The sequence below is a fragment of the Phoca vitulina genome, unplaced genomic scaffold (genome assembly GCF_004348235.1).
Source record: "Phoca vitulina isolate PV1807 unplaced genomic scaffold, GSC_HSeal_1.0 scaffold15, whole genome shotgun sequence".
Taxonomy (NCBI): Eukaryota; Metazoa; Chordata; class Mammalia; order Carnivora; family Phocidae; genus Phoca; species Phoca vitulina.
In genome coordinates this window covers 592,716-613,636 of record NW_022589718.1, presented here as the reverse complement: position 1 = coordinate 613,636, position 20,921 = coordinate 592,716, and the positions used below count along the sequence as shown (strand labels likewise).

Here is a 20,921-nt window from a genome sequence, read left to right as displayed (position 1 = left end):
TTATGAGTTCCAGTTTATTTTATAATAACGATACAGCATTATTTTCCTTTTTCACTGTATTGATGTTTACACAAATGATACAAAAGCAGTGGTGCAGGGGCTTTAGCACAAATCAGGGTAGTGGCACCGAACTGTCCTAGTTGTTATTACGTTCTTCACTCTCATGCACTCAAAATAAAAGCAAAAGCCAGTCTCACCTAAAAATTCCTAAATATGATAAAGCAGTACAAAATAATTACATTTTAACTCTTGAGTATATACCTTTTTAATTTCACGTGTGATGAGATGGAAAATATGCATAAAGCACTTCTACTCCTGATGGTTTTCTTTAGGACAATCTTGTATGTAATTCGAGTTGTAAGTTATAAACTAGTTGCTTTTTATGAAATGCCATTTTTCTTTCAAAGTGTAACCGACAAACTATGGTTATTGGGAGCCATTTTCTTAAAAAATTAAGAGAGTGAGCCTATTAATAATTTAAGAAAACAACTGACAATATTTGTTGGCCAACAATAAAATTTGAGCTTTCAGTTAAAACTTAGAATTTTGGAAAACTTATATTTGCCACCAAAAGTTTGGTAGCTTTTCCATACTTAAAGATTTTTCTGAAGATAATAGTGGTGACATAATAAACGTGATTTTAAAAAATACCGTATAATGAAATGTGTCAACAGATATTTTGCAAATGACCAATGTATGGTACGGAATCTTGCCTGGGTAAAAGATCCATTTAAAGTAGAAGACATTTTAATATGAGTATAAAAAGTTCTTTGATACGATATTGGCACTAACCTTTGGGAAACTACCACTTGTCTTATTTTGGTGCCGTATAAAAAAAGAATATCTACAATTATCTGAAAAGGATATTAAATTACTTCTTATTTTTTTGACTAAATATCTGTGTGAGGCTGGGTTTTAATATTATTCAATCAAAACAAAGTATTGGTTAGTGGCAGTGAGAACCCAGCTGTCTTCCAGTAAGCCAACCATTAAAGAAATTTCTAAATATGTAAATAATTGTTGCCTTTCTCACTAAATTTTATGTTGTTTTGGAAACTATAATTGTTTTTAATAAAATATATTATTTATTTCATGAAATGGGTTTGTTATTTTAGGTGAGTTCATAGTTGAAATTTTTCTTTTTAAATTATTAATACAGTGAATATCAATTGATAAAACCCACATAAACACAAAGGTCTTTGGTGTCCTCCGTATTTTTAAAAATGTAAAGGTCCTGAGACCAAAGTTTTGAGAACTACTCATCAAGGGTTTAAGCAATCACTTCTTCGGTACATTGAAATATAGTAGCTGGAAACACTTTTATGAATAATTAAGCATAAAACTATCATTTAAAAGTTTTTTTCATTTAGTTCTACAATAGCATGGTAATTTCATCAGCTATTTTTCCTTTTTGTCACATAAAAAAAAATCTTTTCTTTTTTTCTTCTTTATCAATTCTCACAGCAATGCTGGGGTAAAAACAACACTACTAGAGGCTCATTCTGAGATGGGGAGCACTGAAATTCTGGAAAAGGAGACCTCAGAAAGTCTCAGTAATGGTACCAGCAGCAACGTAGAAGCAGCCAAAAGGTTGGCCAAACGCCTTTATCAACTAGACAGATTCAAAAGATCGGATGTTGCAAAGCACCTAGGCAAGAAGTACGTTCTGTACCAAGGCTGGTGTCTGAGTGTTCCGTATGTGTGTGTCTTTTTTAGTAGCTTGGATTTTAATAACAAAGTTTATCCTGTTTTCTTATAGCAATGAATTTAGCAAACTAGTTGCAGAAGAATATCTGAAGTTTTTTGATTTTACAGGAATGACACTGGATCAGTCTCTCAGGTATGATTAAATATCACTTCTTTTTTTTTTTTTTTGTTAAGATTTTATTTATTTATTTGACAGTGAGAGAGACAGCCAGAGAGGGAACACAAGCAGGGGGAGTGGGAGAGGGAGAAGCAGACTCCCTGCTGAGACTCCCAGGACCCTGGGATCATGACCTGAGCCGAAGGCAGACATTTAAATGACTGAGCCACCCAGGCACCCCCACTTCTGGTTTTTTTTGCCTCCAAATAATTAATTTTGAGAAGAGAAAGTAATGCTGAAACTAATTTTTTAGCCCACAGTGACTTTGTGATCTTAGCTCAAATTATACTATAGTTTATTAGACACAGTAGAAAGAAAATTATATTGTTTTTATGAAATCACACATGAAATCATATTTTCCAACTAGTAGATGACATAATAAAGAATAGTGACAAAGTCTTGAGAAGTGGAATCTATGGGAATTTGGTTTTCGAATGATCAATTAAAAAAGGCATAGATTTACAGACTGTAGAATTACAGGCTTCCCCCCCCCCCCAAGCATTTGTTTACAATAGCCTTTTAAGATGATACTTTGAATTAACTCGTGAATGGAATAAAAGTGAATATCAACATAATAATCAGCAGAAGATATCTGTAAACTGTTTCAGATAGTAGCACTTTTTGCTGATCTGTTCAAATGAAGGTTTAATAAACGCAATGATCCTCACTTTTCACACCATATTGTACTATAAATTTCTAAGAGCCGCTGAAGGTAAAACTCAGTCAGCATTTACCCTTATAAACTTTATAACATGTCAGAGCCTGGAGGAATTCTGAGATCATCTGTATAACCCTTTAGTTTTATAAATCAGGAAACTGCGTTTTGGGAGGTGAAGTAAGGATGTTTGGATTAGAATGCACAATAATGACTAATTTGGTGGCACTTTGTGTGAATTGAGGGCATGCATAGGTTTTTCCACTGAAAACAAATAAGGGTAGAGGAAATATCTATATTTATGCTTTGTTCTCTGATGTGGTTTATAAAAGACAGTTATGAAAAATTCAAGTTTGATCAATATAATTTAGATTTAACAAACTAAGACAGCAACATTTTCATCATAGAAATAAGGTTTTTTGTATGTTTCTTTTAATTGTAAGATTTCTTAGAACATTTTAAAGGATTTTTTTTCTTCCTATCTCATGTTTAGGGAAGTGCATCTACTTTGTCAAGTGAGGGTTATCGGAATTTATCATTAATAGACAGTACTCTTAGTGACCCCGATTTAGATTGGTGTGTGGTTCTGGGCATATTTTTATTTTTCAAAGAATTTTTATACATAAATTTATTCCTAGCCTAAGGAATAAATTAGGGTTTTAGCTCCCAATTTTCTTTTCATATAAAAAGTTAATAATATAATGTGATAATAGGCAAAATAAAATTCACAAAAATCTGTGCACAAGATAATATAATTGTAATTTTCTTTTTTTTTAATTTTATTTTATGTTCAGTCAGTTAACATATAGTGTATTATTAGTTTCAGAGGTAGAGTTCAGTGATTCATCAGTTGTATATAACAGTGTGTCAGTGGCGAGTACAATCATATAACAAAATGACAAACTGTGATCCATGTATAGTTTTTAAAACATAGCCTACATGGTTATGGGTTCAGTCTTAAGTGTTCTTTGGTTTTTATCTGACTGATCTTTTAAATGGCTACTTGTCACTCAGTCATATGGGAAGTTACTACCTTCCCAAGGTTTTTCTTAATGTATTAACTACCATGTTATTGTTACTGCCCTGTCATCTTTTATATTGACATTTTATAGAATTAAATAAATTTATATTGAATGGCTATCTAATAAGTGATTTTTTAAAAAAATAACTAGAATATCTTCTTTGTTTAATTAATTTCTTGTTATATATGAATTAACTTTAATTGTCAAACGTAAAGAGTATGGTAATGTTTTCTAGTTTCACTTTTTTTCTCTTAATTCTTTTTAAGGTATTTCTTTAAAGCATTTTCTCTTGTGGGAGAAACTCAAGAACGAGAGAGAGTTTTAATACACTTCTCCAATAGATACTTTTATTGTAACCCAGATACCATTGCTTCACAAGGTAATCTGATGGAAATGTTTGTATTTCAAAAAACAAGGGTTATTTTTCTCATGAAAGTTATATTTTATTGTGGAAAATATGGAAGGTTATAGAGATGAAAATGAAAATCATCTAGGGATCTCTAATTACCTGGAAAAAACTATTAACAACTGTTTGATTTATTTCCTTCTATTCTATTTGTATAATATTTAATTTCAAATTTGAATCATTACAGAGTTTTGTTTCCTGTTGTCTTTCCCTTTCATTGTGAACATTTTCTCATGTCATTAAATATTCTTTAAAAAGCAAGATATTTAATGACTGCATGGTATTCTTTTCTTTTCATTATTTTTTACTTCGTTTTCCAGGTCCATAGTATGACAAGATGCTTTAAGTTGCTCATGCTGCCACTCTGAGATTTTACATGGCAAAGCACATTGTAATAAATGAAATGCTGGTTTTCTTATGTCTTCTTTCTATCCATCTGATCTCTAAACTTCTTGAAGTGCATGTATACTTAGTTTTGGAAACATTTACAAATCTCACTGGAGTTTGTAGTATGTCTCCAGTGCTTTGGTTTGATATTCATTGTAACACTGACCACTGACTTTGGTTTATGATTTTAATGAACTATGAGTTTATGTTTATTGTACTATTTTTAAAAAGCAACTTTAAACTATTTAATTGTTGCACCCTATCAAGAGGTTTTCTTCCTCCATGCCGTTTCCTGCAATAAAGCAAAATTTTCAGGGTTTGAAGTCAGGCACATTCATTTGCAATTGGAGAATCTTTCATAAACACAAATTCTGGAATAGATCACTAGGACTAGATGCACTAGAAATAACAATTATCTCTTAGCTTCAGTATTGCCAATTAACTGGGATAAATGTACTTGATATTGACTAAAGTGATTAATCCCCCCCGGCCTCTGCCCTGCGGGCTATAGCTAAATTAACTAACAATCTGATCCTTAGAGTCACATTCCTCTCTGTAAAATGGGAACTTAATTTTCTTTCGTCCTTTCTTTGTTTATACTTAGACTATTTATTCACTGTTTCTATCACTATCAGGATTGAACAGAGAATGAAGGGGATAGAAGGGAGTTGTTTTTATTAAAACCTCCTTTAATCTAATAAGATGTTGACATTCCTGAGTGAAATAAGGAATATGGATGGACGTGTACACTCAACTGGCCATTGAGTTGGCTACTGAGTTTTACAAATGCTTTCAAGGAATTTATTTTAAATGTATTTAAAATTTAATAATAACAAACTGGAACTGGAATAAATATACTTTTGGGCATTTGATAGCATCTCCTTAGAGACATTAATAACATAAATCACCTACTATATTCAAAGGCATACTTCTGAAAAATAAGCTGTCTTTAATTCATGAATTCAGTAATTAGGAAGGCCTGCCATTCTGTACATTTGGCATACACTAATAAGATTTTTCTGCATCTTCACTGCCATTGTCTATTATACTTGGATTGAGAATTGCAGGAAAAGAATGAGGAGAAGTAATTCTAAGGTTTGGAAATGAGAAGCTTCTAACTCTCAGTGCTTTTTCTTTTCCTTTATAAAGTAAGAGAGAGTGATGTTTCCATCTAAATGTGACATGATCCATCTGGTTTGAGCAACATCTTTCCCCTGAATATGTAATTTTTTAATCTTTACAGTTATTGCAGTATTTTACTTTTGTCTGATCCATAGTATCCTGGACCAACCTACATGTTGCCTTTAGTGAATTGTCAAGAAAGAGGATAACTATTCCTGCCCATAAATTTTTACCCAGAGACCTAATACCCAGACAGTACAGTGAAAGACCCAAATCTTGGTTTCCTTTAACTTTTGCTTCTTTCTCAATTCACATTCCTCCCAGAAAGTAAAAAAAGAAGGAACAGTAGCAAATAATTTATTTTCATTTCTGTATCTTACATTACAGAAAATTGGGAAAATATAAATAAAAAGATAAAAATTATCTCACTATCCAGAGATGATAATCTTTAATATGTTATATATTATTCTAGATGTATTTATATTTAAATGGAACCGTACTGCATATAATGTGCTTTTCATATAATAATTTATTGTGAAATATCTTTCTATTTCAACATGTATACTTGGACAACATTTTTAATGACTTAAACATAACAGGATTGTGGTTTTGGAGGGTTTTATTTACTTGTTCCCCATTATAAGCAATATTTCTTTGGATACCCTTGTATTTTGCATAGATCCTTGTTTCCTTAGTGTAAAGCCTTATAAATGGATTTGCTCTGTCAAAAGTCACTGTTTCAAAGCTTAAGATATGTTCTATCAAACTACCCTCCAGAGAGGTAAAAATGATATACTTTATCACCAGCAGAGTCCAACTCTGTGCACTGAGGTCCTTCTAATAATTTATCTATTTTTTGTCTCCCCAAACAAATACAATTAATTGTGCCTAGCCACATGTTTGTGTTTTCATAGGTTCTTAATGTATGCCACTCTAATGATAATAAGGAGTCCAATAGGAAATAGTGAATTCATGCTTTCTTTCCTTGTCTCTTCCCTTAGATGGGGTCCATTGTCTCACCTGTGCAATGATGCTTCTTAACACAGATCTCCACGGCCATGTAAGTGTAGGTGTGTGAAGCTGTCTTATGGAAATCAAAATATCTTGGGTTTATCTTTGCTTTTGTGTTCATACGCACTTATTCTCTGCCTCCCTTTCTCTCATTCTCTACATGGCAGGTAGGTAAACGTAAATCCTTGGAAAAAGAAATAACTATTTTACATGCTAGCACAGAGCATAATTCACTTAAAAGTGAATATGATATTGTCTACATGTCTGGAGTTGACTTACCTGTAGTGAGTGTGTTCTGTATCTTCTTTCTCCAGTAGATGGCAGAGACATTTTTATTTGGGTTGATATATGATGGAAAGGGGATATAAGTTAGGTCTGAAGATGGTGACTGTGTTTTTACTAAATCTAGTAGCCAGTCTTAAGAACACAGCCTTTTCTACACTTCTCAGCTCACGTGGTCTTCTACTAGTTGAAATACCAAAATATTCTAATTACTATCTCATCTTCTATTTAAAATCTAGAGTGAACTTAAATTTATAATTACATGTAAACCTTTACCTTTCATAGATGTGGAATTTTAGCATTTACTTAAACTGTTTATCTTAGAGAAAATGAAAATGTTTTAGTTTAATATAGGCCAATATGTACTTATTTAGCACAAAAATTATTTCATAGTCCCAGGTCCATTTATTTTGAAGAGAAAACCAGGTTTCTTATGATTAAAGAATCTAGATCATCCCTTGATTTGCTATATGATTTATCTTACAATTTTAAAAAATCACATTAAAAGAACTAAAACTGGGGCGCCTGGTGGCTCAGTTGTTAAGCATCTGCCTTTGGCTCAGGTCATGATCCCAGGGTCCTGGGATCAAGCCCCACATCGAGCTCCCTGCTTGGTGGGAAGCCTGCTTCTCCCCCTCCTTCTCCCCCTGCTTGTGTTCCTGCTCTCCCTGTCTCTCTGTCAAATAAATAAAATCTTAACAAAACAAAACAAAACAAAAAAAACACTAAAACTTAGGTATCCATACAAATTCGTTCTCGTATTCCAAAAGTCCACATAATTCCCTTAAAAAAGGCAAAATGGAGCTGTTTGGGACTGTTAAGATGGACTGAAGGAAAAAAAAAGTGATCTACTATCAGAAAAATGAAGAGATGTAGTGATAGCTAACACTGTTTTCACAGACCTCTCAACTCAACTAGGAAGCTAGGAAGTTCCTTTTGCAATTTGCATGAGATGAGTTTAGAATAACCTAGTGACTTGTAGACATATGTAACATGTGTCCAGAGATGATACAGAATAAAATTAGTAGATACTCTCAGGGGACATTTTGGGGTAATAGCGCCATAATACATCTTGGGGAAATAAAGGTACTAGGATTCCCACAGTGTGAACTTTGACATGAGGATCAGAATCTAAACTCATTGGCTTGTTACGGGGATGACCAGTCAGTGGACAGTCCTGACCTCTGTTTTTCTCTTACCAGTAAAGCAGATTTTCCTTGTTTAATTTCTCTGCCTGTCTTATGATGACAGTTACAATTCTGTCCCCTTCTTTTCCTCTGACTTAATTTCTCAACCTAACTTTCAGCTGAAAGAGACAATTTTGAATACTCTTGTCCACATGTAACTTTGATCCAAGTCAGCGAGTCCCAGCATGAGGTATCTTCCTCACATGAGATATTTTGAGGTCTCATTCACATACGATGGTTGTGCATTTAGTGTCTGTTGACTGAGAAAATTTATAATGACGAAAAAAAAATCCAGTAACACTTTCAATTCTTATTTAAAAGTTGATCTCATAGAACTTCTGTGGAAGTTGCTAGATGGCAGATTGGTTTTTATTAAAAGCTGAATTACTTTTTAGAAAGCTAATATTGCTTTAATAATACTTTCAAATAAACATGTATCTTATTAATCACAATAATTTGAAACATAGCAGTAAATAAAGGTGTGAGGTTTGTTATTTATTCACATAACGCAGCATGTTTTATATCCAAACTAACCATGGGCATCCCAGTGTCTATAGTCCATAGGTTCAGAAGCACAGATCTCGGACATGCTCTTGCTCTGTTTTCAGACCAATTTTGAATAATTGAAAAGAGATTAAATGAAGTGTCATACTTCTTTTTGGCAACTAGAATGTAAGAGTTTATAGGTAAGAGGCAGTATACAAATGAAACAGTTTAATACTGTTTGGCTCTAGTCACAATTACATATAAGAAAGAGAATAAATACAATATCATCAACATATTTTTAGTAATTATTGGTTCTTAGCTTTGTTTTTGAAAATGTGTGCTATATACTTAGGATTGTCTGTTGTTTAGGTTTTGTATATTAGAGGTTTTTTTAATCCTTATTTACAGTGCATGCTGTTAAAAGTGTTGAATATATAGTAGTTATCATAAGAACTAACCATATGAAAATGTGTTTTCTTATCTTCCAACTCTGGATTCATTTTAAAAATAAATTTTCCTTCTAGGTGGTAAGTTTTTATCCATAATTCTGGGTGTAGCTTCTCTTGCATCATGATTGCCTGATTTATTGTTACAGTGTCTGTTTGACTTATTAGCATGGCCCCTTTGAAGGTGAGTCATTCAAAATATAAAGTGAATTATTTCTAATGTCTGCCCCTTTTCACCTCCTCCCTAGGCTGTACTGCCTAGGCCATCACCTCTCATTACTTAGTCCAATGCCAGAATAATCCTCTTGGGAAGTGAACTATTAAACCATTTTCCTTTTCTTCCTTACCGTTGTGCCATGATAGCAATACAACAGCATGACCCTTTCTAAGAAGTATTGAGATAAGCCTGTCTTTTGCTTTCAGTGGGGGAGGCATAACTTGGGAATTAGCTTCTTTTGGCTTTTCTTTGTGAATCCTCCTTGTGGTTTTATTTACTCTAAGGAATGATACATTGAAAATGCACTGGTATGGGCCTTTGTTCATTCTGCTAACTTACTAATAAAATGATAGAATGTATACTAATATAATAAATCTAATGTACTGTCATATGTTGGAATGCCATTCTTTCTTTCTTTTTATAATTCTATCATTCAGCAAACACTTATAGTATGTCTACTCTATCCAAGTTCTGTGCCACTTGGGTAAGGATCAGAAATGAATGAGACATTTATGGAACTCAAATCTCATTTCTGGTAGTGTTGGCTAGGCTGACTTCCCTTAGTCCTTTTAACTGAAGAATGTAGCAGGTAACTGAGGTGCTATAGTGGAAAAGTACTGGGGGGGCTATTTTAATTATACCTTGGATTATTGAATTTCACTAAGTAAGCTAAAACAAAAACCAGTACGAAGTATATGTAATATTTTTGGGAGAAGTTCATTCAAATGTTATAATTTCATTGGAGCTAAAAAGGCTGATTCCCTTTTGTACCTATTTTTTTAAAAAAAATAATGATGTATCATTATTTTAGCAATTGTATTGACTTGCTTTTATTTGCATGTGGTTTATTCTCAGATAAAATATTTTATAATTGTGGTCACATGGCTAATTTGCTAAGTAATTTCTTATTTTTAAAATGCCTCTTCATCTATGAAATAGGTATGTAAATTAAACTTTTGCACATACAGATAAATTTCTATTAAAACAAACTCTAGAGTTTATTTTTCTCTTACCATACTGGAACTAAGTTGTATTGATGTTATTTCAACTATCAACATGGAAAGAGCTGAAAATCTGAAAATCTTTCTTTAAAGCCATGTGTTTTATTGGAAATAGTATGAATATAGGATTTTGTCATGTTAGAATAAATTCAAAACTATTTCTTTTCTGGACTAAGCTTCAAATGTGCTTTGTTGACTATAACTAGCTCTCAGGTACTTGGATCATAGTTGAGATTCAGGGCAGGACAATAGGCAAAAACTTTCTTACCAGGGCTGGACCCTGAGGTGGGAGGAAGTTTTAGATATAGACTGAGTTGTAATGAAGACCAGGATAGATAAATATAGAATCAGTTGGTCATTTTCACAAATAAAAGTCAAAAGTGATCCGTAAGACAGTGGCTGCCCAGGGTCAGGCCATATCAGAGGCAGTAGCCAGGACATTATTTTTAATCAAGATACTGTGGCAGAATCTACCCTTTAACACTGTGGCTTGGGATTTTTAGTAGCAATTTTACCCAAGGTGTCTCTGTGTTTTTCAGTAATGGCAGGAGCTAGCCCACTCTGCGACAGGTGTAAGGGCTTTGGGGGTGTGGTTCTTCTGGAGTGGTGGCTCTATCTGGCTCAGGCTAGGCCTCCTGTAGGTATCTTTGGGATACTCTGGGTGCATTGACTATCATCCTCAGTGGTCTGAGTTTAATGTATGAGGCAGGACCTTACTGTTTTTTGTTTGTTTCTTTTTGTTTTTGTTTGGTGTTGGGTTATAGGTTGAATGACTAAGGGATAAAACCACAGTTAGTATACCATACTGGTAGGGTAGGGGGGCAGAAAGAAGTCAAGGAATCAAGTATAGGTTTTGTAATAGAATAATGTTAAAAATATATGCATAGTACAGTTTGATATAGGTCATAGCAGTTCATTATTTTTCAGTCTGTAAACTGCATTGTTAATTGTATTTTTAATTCCTAGATTGGCTCTGTAGGATCATAGAATTGTAAATGGTGGGTTAAATATTTGAGTAATTATCAGAAGTGGAAAATGACTATTATCAGAATTGTTTACTGCTTTTACTTTTCATATTGTGCTGTTTTACCTTTGTACCCTCAAAGCACCACAAACCTCTGTGAGGGTGGTAAGTAGGGTTAATAGCCTAGGAAATCTCTGTTTCTGTGATTATCATTCTTGTAACTGGCATCTGCCTTAAGTGCGTTTGGCCTGCTGCTCTCCCTCCCGTAGAGCTGTCTTCTCTCTGGGCTCCTCTTCCTGTCTCTGCTGCCCCACACCCTCGGTGCCCTCTGCCAGGAAAGCCATCCCTGGCATTCATTTATTTTCCTATCTGAGTTTTTCCCTACTGTAGATTCTAGCCTTGTTCTTAATTTCCATTCAGCCAGCACAGTCTCCTCCCCTTGGAGTCCTCTTTTCTATGTCCTTGGTACCAAGTCTCTCCTTTCACCTCTTTTGGAGCTTCCCAGCCACAGTGACTTCCAGCAGGCTCTCATCCCTGGAGCTTCTCAGTGATACTGACAGTTCGCAGAAGCATCAGGTCTGGACCAGAGTTGCCAAGGGTTTTTGGTGGGGCCTTGGGTTCACTTTTACTGTTACTGTTTTTCTCACCAGAAGGAGCATTTTGGGGATTGCCTGAGAACCTTAACCATCAGCTGTGGAAATGTTTTTATAGAAAAATGTCTTGATTTCAGATTTTTCTATTTTTTTAAAGATTTTATTTATTTGAGAGAGAGAGAGAGCTAGAGCGAGCATGAGTGGGGGGGAGGGGCAGAGGGAGAGGGAGAAGCAGTCTCCCTGCTGAGCAGAGAGCCTGACTCGGGGCTCAATCCCAGGACCCCGGGATCATGACCTGAACCAAAGGCAGACGCTTAGCTGACTGAGCCACCCAGGCGCCCCTCAGATTTTTCTAACCTTTAAGATACTGTCACATTGACAACTATGTGGATTTTAATAGGAATGCTTACTTCAGCCTGTCACAGTTAATCATGCACTGGTGCATTTTCTATGCTTTTGTGACTCTTCAAAATGAAAGCCTCCTTTCCTTTTATTCCTTTCCCCCATTTCTTCCTCCCTAGCCACCTCCCACCCCTTCTCTTTCTTTCTTCACTTTTTTTTTTGGTAGCTCTGATTTTTTTAGAATAGGTTCATACATGGAAAAAATACAATGCGGGGCGCCTGGGTGGCTCAGTCGTTAAATATCTGCCTTCGGCTCAGGTCATGATCCCAGGGTCCTGGGATCAAAGCCCTGTATCGGGCTCCCTGCTCGGCGGGAAGCCTGCTTCTCCCTCTCCCACTCCCCCTCCTTGTGTTCCCTCTCTCGCTGTCTCTCTCTGTCAAATAAATAAATAAAATCTTTAAAAAAAAAAAAATACAATGCGGATATCAGTTGGGTCAATGGGGTTCATTTAGGAACCTCTGGTTATCTAATTTATGCATTATTCAGTTGCTGCATTCCTTTTCCTTCTTACCATTATGAGTTTTTCACATTTACACAGGTCATTAGTAGAAAATGATAAAGGGAAGTAGATGAAACGCCATATTAAGCCTGTTTTTGCTCTTTCTCCTGCAGATGGTTTGGGGAGGGAAGAAGTGAGGGTAAGGAAGGTGACTGAAACCTCTTAACTCTAATCCCATTGCTTAAGTTAATGTCTGTCATTCTATGATAACTTAAAAGTAGAGTTTAGTCTTTGTAATTTGATAATCAGGTCAGTGTCTTTTCCTTTATCTTCTCAAATTTCAGAGGAAACACTTTTTGTTTTGTTTGTTGTGATAGAATATGCTACTACAGTACTTCTCTCAGACTTTATAGTAATTCCCTTTATACTCTTAATTTTTTTTTAGGACCCCAAAGAGTTTTTGTGTATATCCATTAATATTTACCATGTTAGAAACTAAAATGGATAAGATTTTAAAATATTTATTAAATTATTTTAAAATAGCATTAATAAACCCATTAAATGAATAACATACTTTTTTCTTTTAAAATGAGTGAATTTTATTTTTTAGTTTTTAGGTGTACAACATAATGATTCATTGTTTATATATATTACAAAATGATCACCATAGTAAGTCTAGTTAACATCTGTCACCATACATAGTTATAATTTTTTTTCTTGTGATGAGAACTTTAAAGCTACTCTTCGGTTTCAAACATGCAATACTGTAGTCACTAGGATGTACATTATATCCCCATGTGGTATTTATTTTATAACTGGAAGATTGTACCTTTTTTTTTTAAATGAAGTATAGTTGACACACAATGTTATGTTAGTTTCAGGTGTACAACATAGTGATTTGACAAGTCTGTATGTTATGCTGTGCTCACAACTGTAGCTACCGTCCATCACCACATAACGCTATTACAGTACTAGTGACTGTTTTCCCTATACTGTACTTTTTATCCTGTGACTTATTCATTTCATAACTGGGAGTCTGTGTCTCCCACTCTCCTTCACCTATTTTACCCAGCCCTCCCTCCCGCTCCCCTCTGGCAGCAGTCAGTTTGTTCCTCTGTATTTATGTGTCTGTTTCTGCTTTTCCTTTTTTTTTTTTTAACTTTACACACATATATTTTTTTAAGTTTTTAATTTAAATTCCAGTTAGTTATCATACAGCATAATATCAGTTTCAGGTGTACAATTTAGTGGTTCAGCATGTACAAAGAATACCTGGTGCTTATCACAAGTGCACTCCTTAATCCCCATCACCTATTTGTTCATTTATTTGTTTTTCAGATTCCACATACAAGTGTAATCATATGGGAATAACATTCTTTTTTATGAATTAGAAAAACAAAAAAAATCAGTGAAAAGTATAGCATTGAAAATTTTTTTGCAAGACTTTCATATTTGGCTTAGTAGAAGACAGCTAAATTCTCTGCTTCTGTATTTAGTTAGTTGCAGTATGTCACAAGTAATATAGCTTCTAGAACACTCCACTGTAACCTGTGAGAGAGAGTAAAAAAAATGTTCTGAGTATTATTATAACACTAGGTGTGACCTCATGGACACCCTGAACAGGATCCCTGAGTCATACTTTGAGAACCACTGTGTTACAATATTATTATCATTTGCCATATATATATATATTTTTAAGATTTTATTTATTTGACAGAAATAGCAAGAGCAGGAACACAAGCAGAGGGAGTGGGAGAGGGAGAAGCAGGGAGCCCGATGAAGGGCTCGATCCCAGGACCCCAGGATCATGACCTGAGCCGAAGGCAGTTGCTTAACAACTGAGCCACCCAGGTGCCCCTGTTTTTTTCTTTATACCACGTCTAGTTCCTTTTTCAGTGGCAGTGTATTACACAAGTGGCAGGAAAAGTCCAAGTAATATTTCAGATATCCCTAAAAGTTGAATTTCTAATACTTCATTAGCTCATGATTGGGGTTTATGAAAGAATACTTTGAATATCACATCCATAGCTTCTTGGTTTGGAAATTTACAAAGGATACTGCTTTGCCTGCTAATCATGCATATAAAAGAATAGACACCTGAGGGCAGCATAATACAATTAAACTTATTTGATAGAGAAGAATACAAAACAAAAGCAAAATAGCTTATAGCAGATCTACAGAACTGAACTAATTACCAAATCTGTAGTATGAACCTCCCCCCCCCCCCATTTATTGTAACATGTTGGAGGAGGTGGAATTGTCATGTGGGAGAGTATGCCTGCTGTGTTTTAAAATCCCAAGATTTATGAGGCCAGATTTTACCAATGGGTCATGAAAGCTTTTAGTTTCTCTGAAAGCATGTTTTTCCACAATGCTTCCAGACTCTACATTATTTTAGGATTATTTTGCCTAATTCTGCAACGTAGGTCAGAGTATATGCTACGGTCTGTTTTCCTGGTGAATACTTGAGATAGCTCTCCTTGCTAGAAGCTCTGTTTTAGAACTGAGTTTAGGTTAGGTCTTGGGGGGAGCTTTGAAGAAGGTTTCATTCCTCCAGTTGTCAGGGAAGGCATACTCAAAGCAGACGCTTGGTCACTCTTGTGCTGAATTTTGGTCAGTAGCTTGTATGGTTTCTAGGTGACTCTAAAGAAGGAATCTCTTCATCTTAACTTTTTACCCCTTTGCTCTCATTGTTTCCACTAAAGTTGGGAGCTAATTATCAACTGAGTGGGGGAAATGCCATAATTTTAACAGCAAGGCACAAAATAGTTCAGGATGCCTAATCTATTTGCATGCTCACTCAGGATGTTATCCTCAATACAAATGCCACTTCCTTCCAGTTTTTAGTTCAGGGGCTCAGCTGGGCGCCTGGCTGGCTCATTGGTGGAGCACGGGACTCTTGATCTCGGGGTTGTGATTTCGAGGCCCCCATTGGGTGTAGAGATGACTTAAAAATAAAATCTTAAAAAAAAAAAAAGATCAGGGGTCAGCAAAGCATGACTCACAGGTAAAATCCAGCTGATGGCCTGTTTTTGTAAGTGAAGGTTATGGAACACAGCCACACCCATTTCTTTACATCTTCACACTAAAATGATAAAGTGTTGAGTAGTTGTAACAGGGACCTCATGACCTGTAAAGCCTAAAATATTTCCTATATGGTTCTTTTCACAAATTTACAGAACTTTTCTCTTCTACACCCCCTGCCCTTAGTCCATGAAACCTTCTGCTCTCTCTCCCAAACATAGTAGAGTAAGGTTGAGGATGATCCTTTTACTTAACATTCTGAATGAGAACATGTTAAAAACATATCTGAGTTCAGTTTTTCAGAAATGATAAATTCATCAAAGAATTTCTCTCTAAAAGGCATTTAATGTATCTTTAAAAGAAAACAAATGGCGAAAACAGCTCTTTCTTTTGTATTATAAGAGAACATATTTGAAACTGGCAATATAATGATTTTGGAGAAAAGCCTTAAATTTTTCTGGGGATATGAACCTCCAGTCTTGGGTTTTTTATCTTTTTGCTTAATATTTTCTCTCATTAAGGAAGATGTCTTAATTGGCCAAATATTCAAAATTTGGGCCTGCCTGGTATTTTGGGATTTCAAATAAAATTCTTACTTTTTGTGGATTTTCCATTCTGTATGTTAAATTTTAGATTTGATTAAAGATGCCTCTTGATTTTAGTTAATGATCTAGAGATTCATATTCATCGAACAGCTCAGATTTGATTGGAAATGTTTCATTGATTTCAAGAAAGGATTTCTGTGATTCTCAATGCATCAGGAGGCTTTTTCACATCTCCATGCCTTATTCATTTAATGGAAGGGAATCCAGAATATAAAAAGGTACTACAAAATTACTGCCTTGGCATGTAACTGGCCAGCATGTTTCAGAGCAAGCCTACTTTTTTCCAAAGTTATGAATCAATTTGGGAAGAAAATAGAACCATGGCAATGTGTGAGTTTCTCTGTGATAGCTATGAATGGTTGAGATACAAAATCAGTGATTACAGTTAGCTTTGTTCAGTGGAAAGTATTTGAATAATAGTATTTCAAGGTAATTGATACAATTTGGTATAACAAGAAGGAAAAATCCAGGTATTATATGAAGGAGTGTTTCTCGATGACAAAGACTTCATTTCATTTTACTTTTACTCCATGATAAAAATGGAGTTTTTGTAAAACTCAGGGAGTGTTTAAACATATATGTTAGTAAGGCACAAATGGACTAATGAGACCCTTTGCCTTTCCTTCTGGGCCTTACCTAGAATTACCACTGAGTCAGAGGAGGATAATAAGTAGCAGACATAAATAGCCTCAAACAATCAAATATTCAGTAAGTTGTTGAGCATCTTTGACTAATAGAAGGCCATGTATCTTGGTTATTTTCCTACATTAGTCAAACAAATTGAGGTACCAGGTATTGGGTGATTGTACTAATTCTTCCTTACTGTGGAGGACCCAAAGTGCATGAATTGTTTTTGTTGGTTCGAATTTACATATCCATTTTCTCCCTAATTGCTATTTTCCTAATTGTTATTTCAAAATCCATATGAGTCAAAATGATATCTTTATACTAATGTAGGCTGTGAAAGTATATAAAAAGCAATGCTAAATAAGCAAGTAAATAAAATAAATTTGAATTTAGAATGAAGTATGACTTTATAAACCAAAATAATGCCAGGGACTTTGCCATTGTCTTTAAATGTTATAAAACATAACAATTGTTAATTAAATGATGAAAGTTTTATTTATACCATACAATAGAAATTCATGGTGTCCTCAAGAAGTTTTTTTGACTTAGTGATCTTTAAACGTGTTGCTCATGAATCTTTCAGATTTTGAACAAAGAATAGTATCTTTCTTCCAGTTTAAAGGTGTCCTCTAATTTTTTTCATTAGAAGCTTAAGTAATTAAAAATAATAATAAGATTTTGTGGTGTTTTCACTTGCTCTCTTATCATTCCCCTCTCCTCAGCTCCACAGTAATCTTGAAAACCAATAGTCTCTCACAGTCACAGTAGCTGTGAAAACCAAAAGCTTAGCATTCACTGGATTGGGCAGTTAGGAGCTCCCTCAAAAGCCCCATTCCTTGAATTATCATTATTTGACTTGTCTGGCAGCTCCCTGGAAAACCCTCACTTGCAGAGCTTGTTTTTCTTCGATCTGACTCTATGCTCATTCGGTAAAAACAGTCTTTTCCCCAGAGCATTTGACAGTTGTTCAACATTACTGCTGCATCTGGTGCTAATAGCAGTTGGGCAAACAAGAAGCTGACCAAAAAACTTAAAAGGAAAAGCTGGGAAATACGGCATACTGGTGAACTCTGACATGTTCTTGGGAATCTTTGTCCACCTGTCTGGGAAAAACCTGAGAAGGCTCTAAGCTCTTACCTCTAACAACCCTTGAGATTCTGCATAAACAGAAAGTGAAGACTGCAACAGACTTAAAAACTGTCTCCTGGAGCATTGAAGGTATTCCTTAACATGCACGCAGAACCCAATGACAAAGGCTGGGATACTTATTCATTCAAGGCATTTAAGGAAATCTCTATCCAATAATAAGCTGGCTACTGAGCTAACTGAGGCTTCAGGGGTCACATACAACAAAGAATTAGTTCAGGAAAAGCCACTAAACAAACAATACAGTAACAACAATCAGGTGGGGAAGGGGAATCTGATTTACAGATTTGCCGCATTATTTAAAATCCTTAGTTTTCAACAAATAATTATGAGACTTGCAAAGAAATAGGAAAGTATGGGTCATACACAGTAAAAGAAAGCGGTCAATAGAAGCTGTCCTCTGGGAAAGCCAGACATTGGACTTAAAATATTAGAAAAATGGATTAAAAATATTCAACTATGTGCTGCCTACAAGAGGAACATTTTAGATTCAGAGACAAATATGTTGAAAGTTAAAGAATGAAAAAAGTAGTACCATGTAAACAGTAATTGGAAGAGAGCCAGAGTTTCTATGTTAATATCAACAAAATATACTTTAAGACCAGAATTACTAGAGACAAAGATATTTTATAATGATGAAAGGGTCAATGCACCAAGAGGATACAACAATTCTAAATGTAGGAACTTAATAATGTAGCCTTGTAGGGGCACCTGGGTGGCTCACTCAGTTAAACGTCTGCCTTTGGCTCAGGTCATGATCCCAGGGTCCTGGGATCTAGCCCTGCATTGGGCTCCCTGTTCTGTGGGGAGCCTGCTTTTCCCTCTGTCTGCTGCTCCCACTACTTGTGCTCTCTTTCTCTCTGTCAAATAAATAAATAAAATCTTTAAAAATAATAATATAGCCCTGTAATAAATGGATAAACAACTGACAAGTGGAAGGTAGATAATACACCAAAAATCAGAGCACCAAAATATATAAAGCAAATATAGAACTAAAAGGACAAATAAACAGCAGTATAGTAATAGTTGGGGCCTTTAATACTCACTATCATCAGTGGATAGATCACTTAGAGAATCAATAAGGAAACAGTGGATTTGAACAATAGTATAGGCCTGATGGACCTAGGACACATATACATTCTGACATATACATTCCATCCAGTAGCAGTAGAATACATATTACTTTTAAATCACACATGGTGCATTATCTAGGAACAATCACATGTTAGGCTGCAAAACAAGTCTCAAGAAATAGAAGATGATAAAAATTATATCAAGTACCTTTTCTGACCACAAAGGTCAGAAAATGAAAATAGAAATCAATAACAGGAGGAAAGCTGGAAAATTCACAAATATATGGAAATTAACAAACAGTGGATCAAAGAAGAAATCAAAAAGGAAATGAAAAAGTATCTTGACAATTAAAAATGGAAACACAATATACTAAAACTTATGGGATGCAGCGTAAACAGTTCTAATAGGAAACTATAGCTATCAGCAATATGTCAAGAAAAAAGAAAGATCTCAAACAACCTAACCTTATATTTCAAGGAACTAAAAGAAGAACAAACTAAGCCCACTGTTAGCAAAAGAAAGGAAGTAATAAAGATAAGAGCAGAAATAAATGGAATAGAAAATAGGAAAGCAATAGAAAAGATTAACAAAACTGAGCTGGTTCTTTGAAACAATAACAAAATTGACAAACTTTTAGGTAGACTAACCAAAAGTAAAAGAGAGGACTCCTAAATAGATAAAATTATAAATGAAAGAGGAGACATTACAATAGACACCACAGAAATAAAAAGAATTATGAGAAACTATTAACAATTATACTCCAACTTATTGGACAACCTAGAATAAATGGATAAAATTCCTAGAAACATATAGTCCACCAAGGAAATAGAAAACCTGAACAGACCAGCAATGAGTAAGGAGATTGATTCAGTATCAAAAACCTCCTAACAAAGATAAGCCCAGCACCAGATGGTTTCACTGGTGAATTCAAACATTTAAAGAAGGATTAATGCCAGTCCTTGTCAAACTCTTCCAAAAAATTAAAGAGGAAGAGGGAACACTTCCAAAATCATTTACAAGAACAACATTACCCTGATATAAAAGCCAGATAAGGTCAGTATAAGAAAAGAAAATTACAGGCCACCGATGAAGACATGCAAAAATTCTCGAAATACTAGCAAGCCACATTTAAGAGCACATTAAAAGGAACATACACTGTGATCAAGTGGGATTCATTTCTAGGAGGCAAGGATGTTTCATCATACACAGATCAATAATATGATACGTTACATTAATAGAATGAAAGAAAAATTATATAATCATCTTAATAGATGCAGAAAAAGCATTTAACAAAACTTATCATTTCATGATAAAAACTCTTAATACATTGGGTATGGAAGTATGTATACCTCAATAAAGGCCATACCACTGCTAACATCATACTCCATGGTGAAATGATGAAAATTTTTCCTTTAAGAATGAGCACTGTGAATTGTGTAAGACTGTTGAATCACAGACCTGTACCTCTGAAACAAATAATACATTATATGTTAAAAAAAAAAAAAAGAAGATAGCAGGAGGGGAAGAATGAAGGGGGGGAATCGGAGGAGGAGACGAACCATGAGAGACTATGGACTCTGAGAAACAAACTGAGGGTTCTAGAGGGGGGGTGGATGGGTTAGCCTGGTGATGGGTATTAAAGAGGGCACGTATTGCATGGAGCACTGGGTGTTACACGCAAACAATGAATCATGGAACACTACATCAAAAACTAATGATGTAATGTATGGTGATTAACATAACATAATTAAAAAAAAAATGAGGCAAGTGTTTCCATTCTCACTATGCCTATTCAACTTAGTAATGCAAATCCTAGCCATAGCAATCAAACAAGGAAAAGAAATTAAAAGAATCCAAATGGGAAAGAAAATAAAATCATCTGTTGGCAAATGACATTCTTTTTTTTTTTTTAATTTTTTATTGTTATGTTAATCCCCATACATTACATCATTAGTTTTAG

General features: G+C 34.8%; 1 protein-coding gene across 6 annotated transcripts in view; it reads left to right on the top strand.

The window, feature by feature from the left end:
* The window catches only part of PSD3 (pleckstrin and Sec7 domain containing 3), a 602,311-nt gene that overhangs the window by 233,983 nt on the left and 347,407 nt on the right, over positions 1-20,921 (top strand). For all 6 annotated transcript variants that reach the window (XM_032413272.1, XM_032413271.1, XM_032413273.1 and 3 more), the window contains 4 exons: positions 1,465-1,659; positions 1,760-1,840; positions 3,808-3,920; positions 6,458-6,516. In XM_032413272.1, the coding sequence (XP_032269163.1) occupies positions 1,465-1,659; positions 1,760-1,840; positions 3,808-3,920; positions 6,458-6,516 (448 nt within the window). The remainder of the gene's footprint in view (positions 1-1,464; positions 1,660-1,759; positions 1,841-3,807; positions 3,921-6,457; positions 6,517-20,921) is intronic.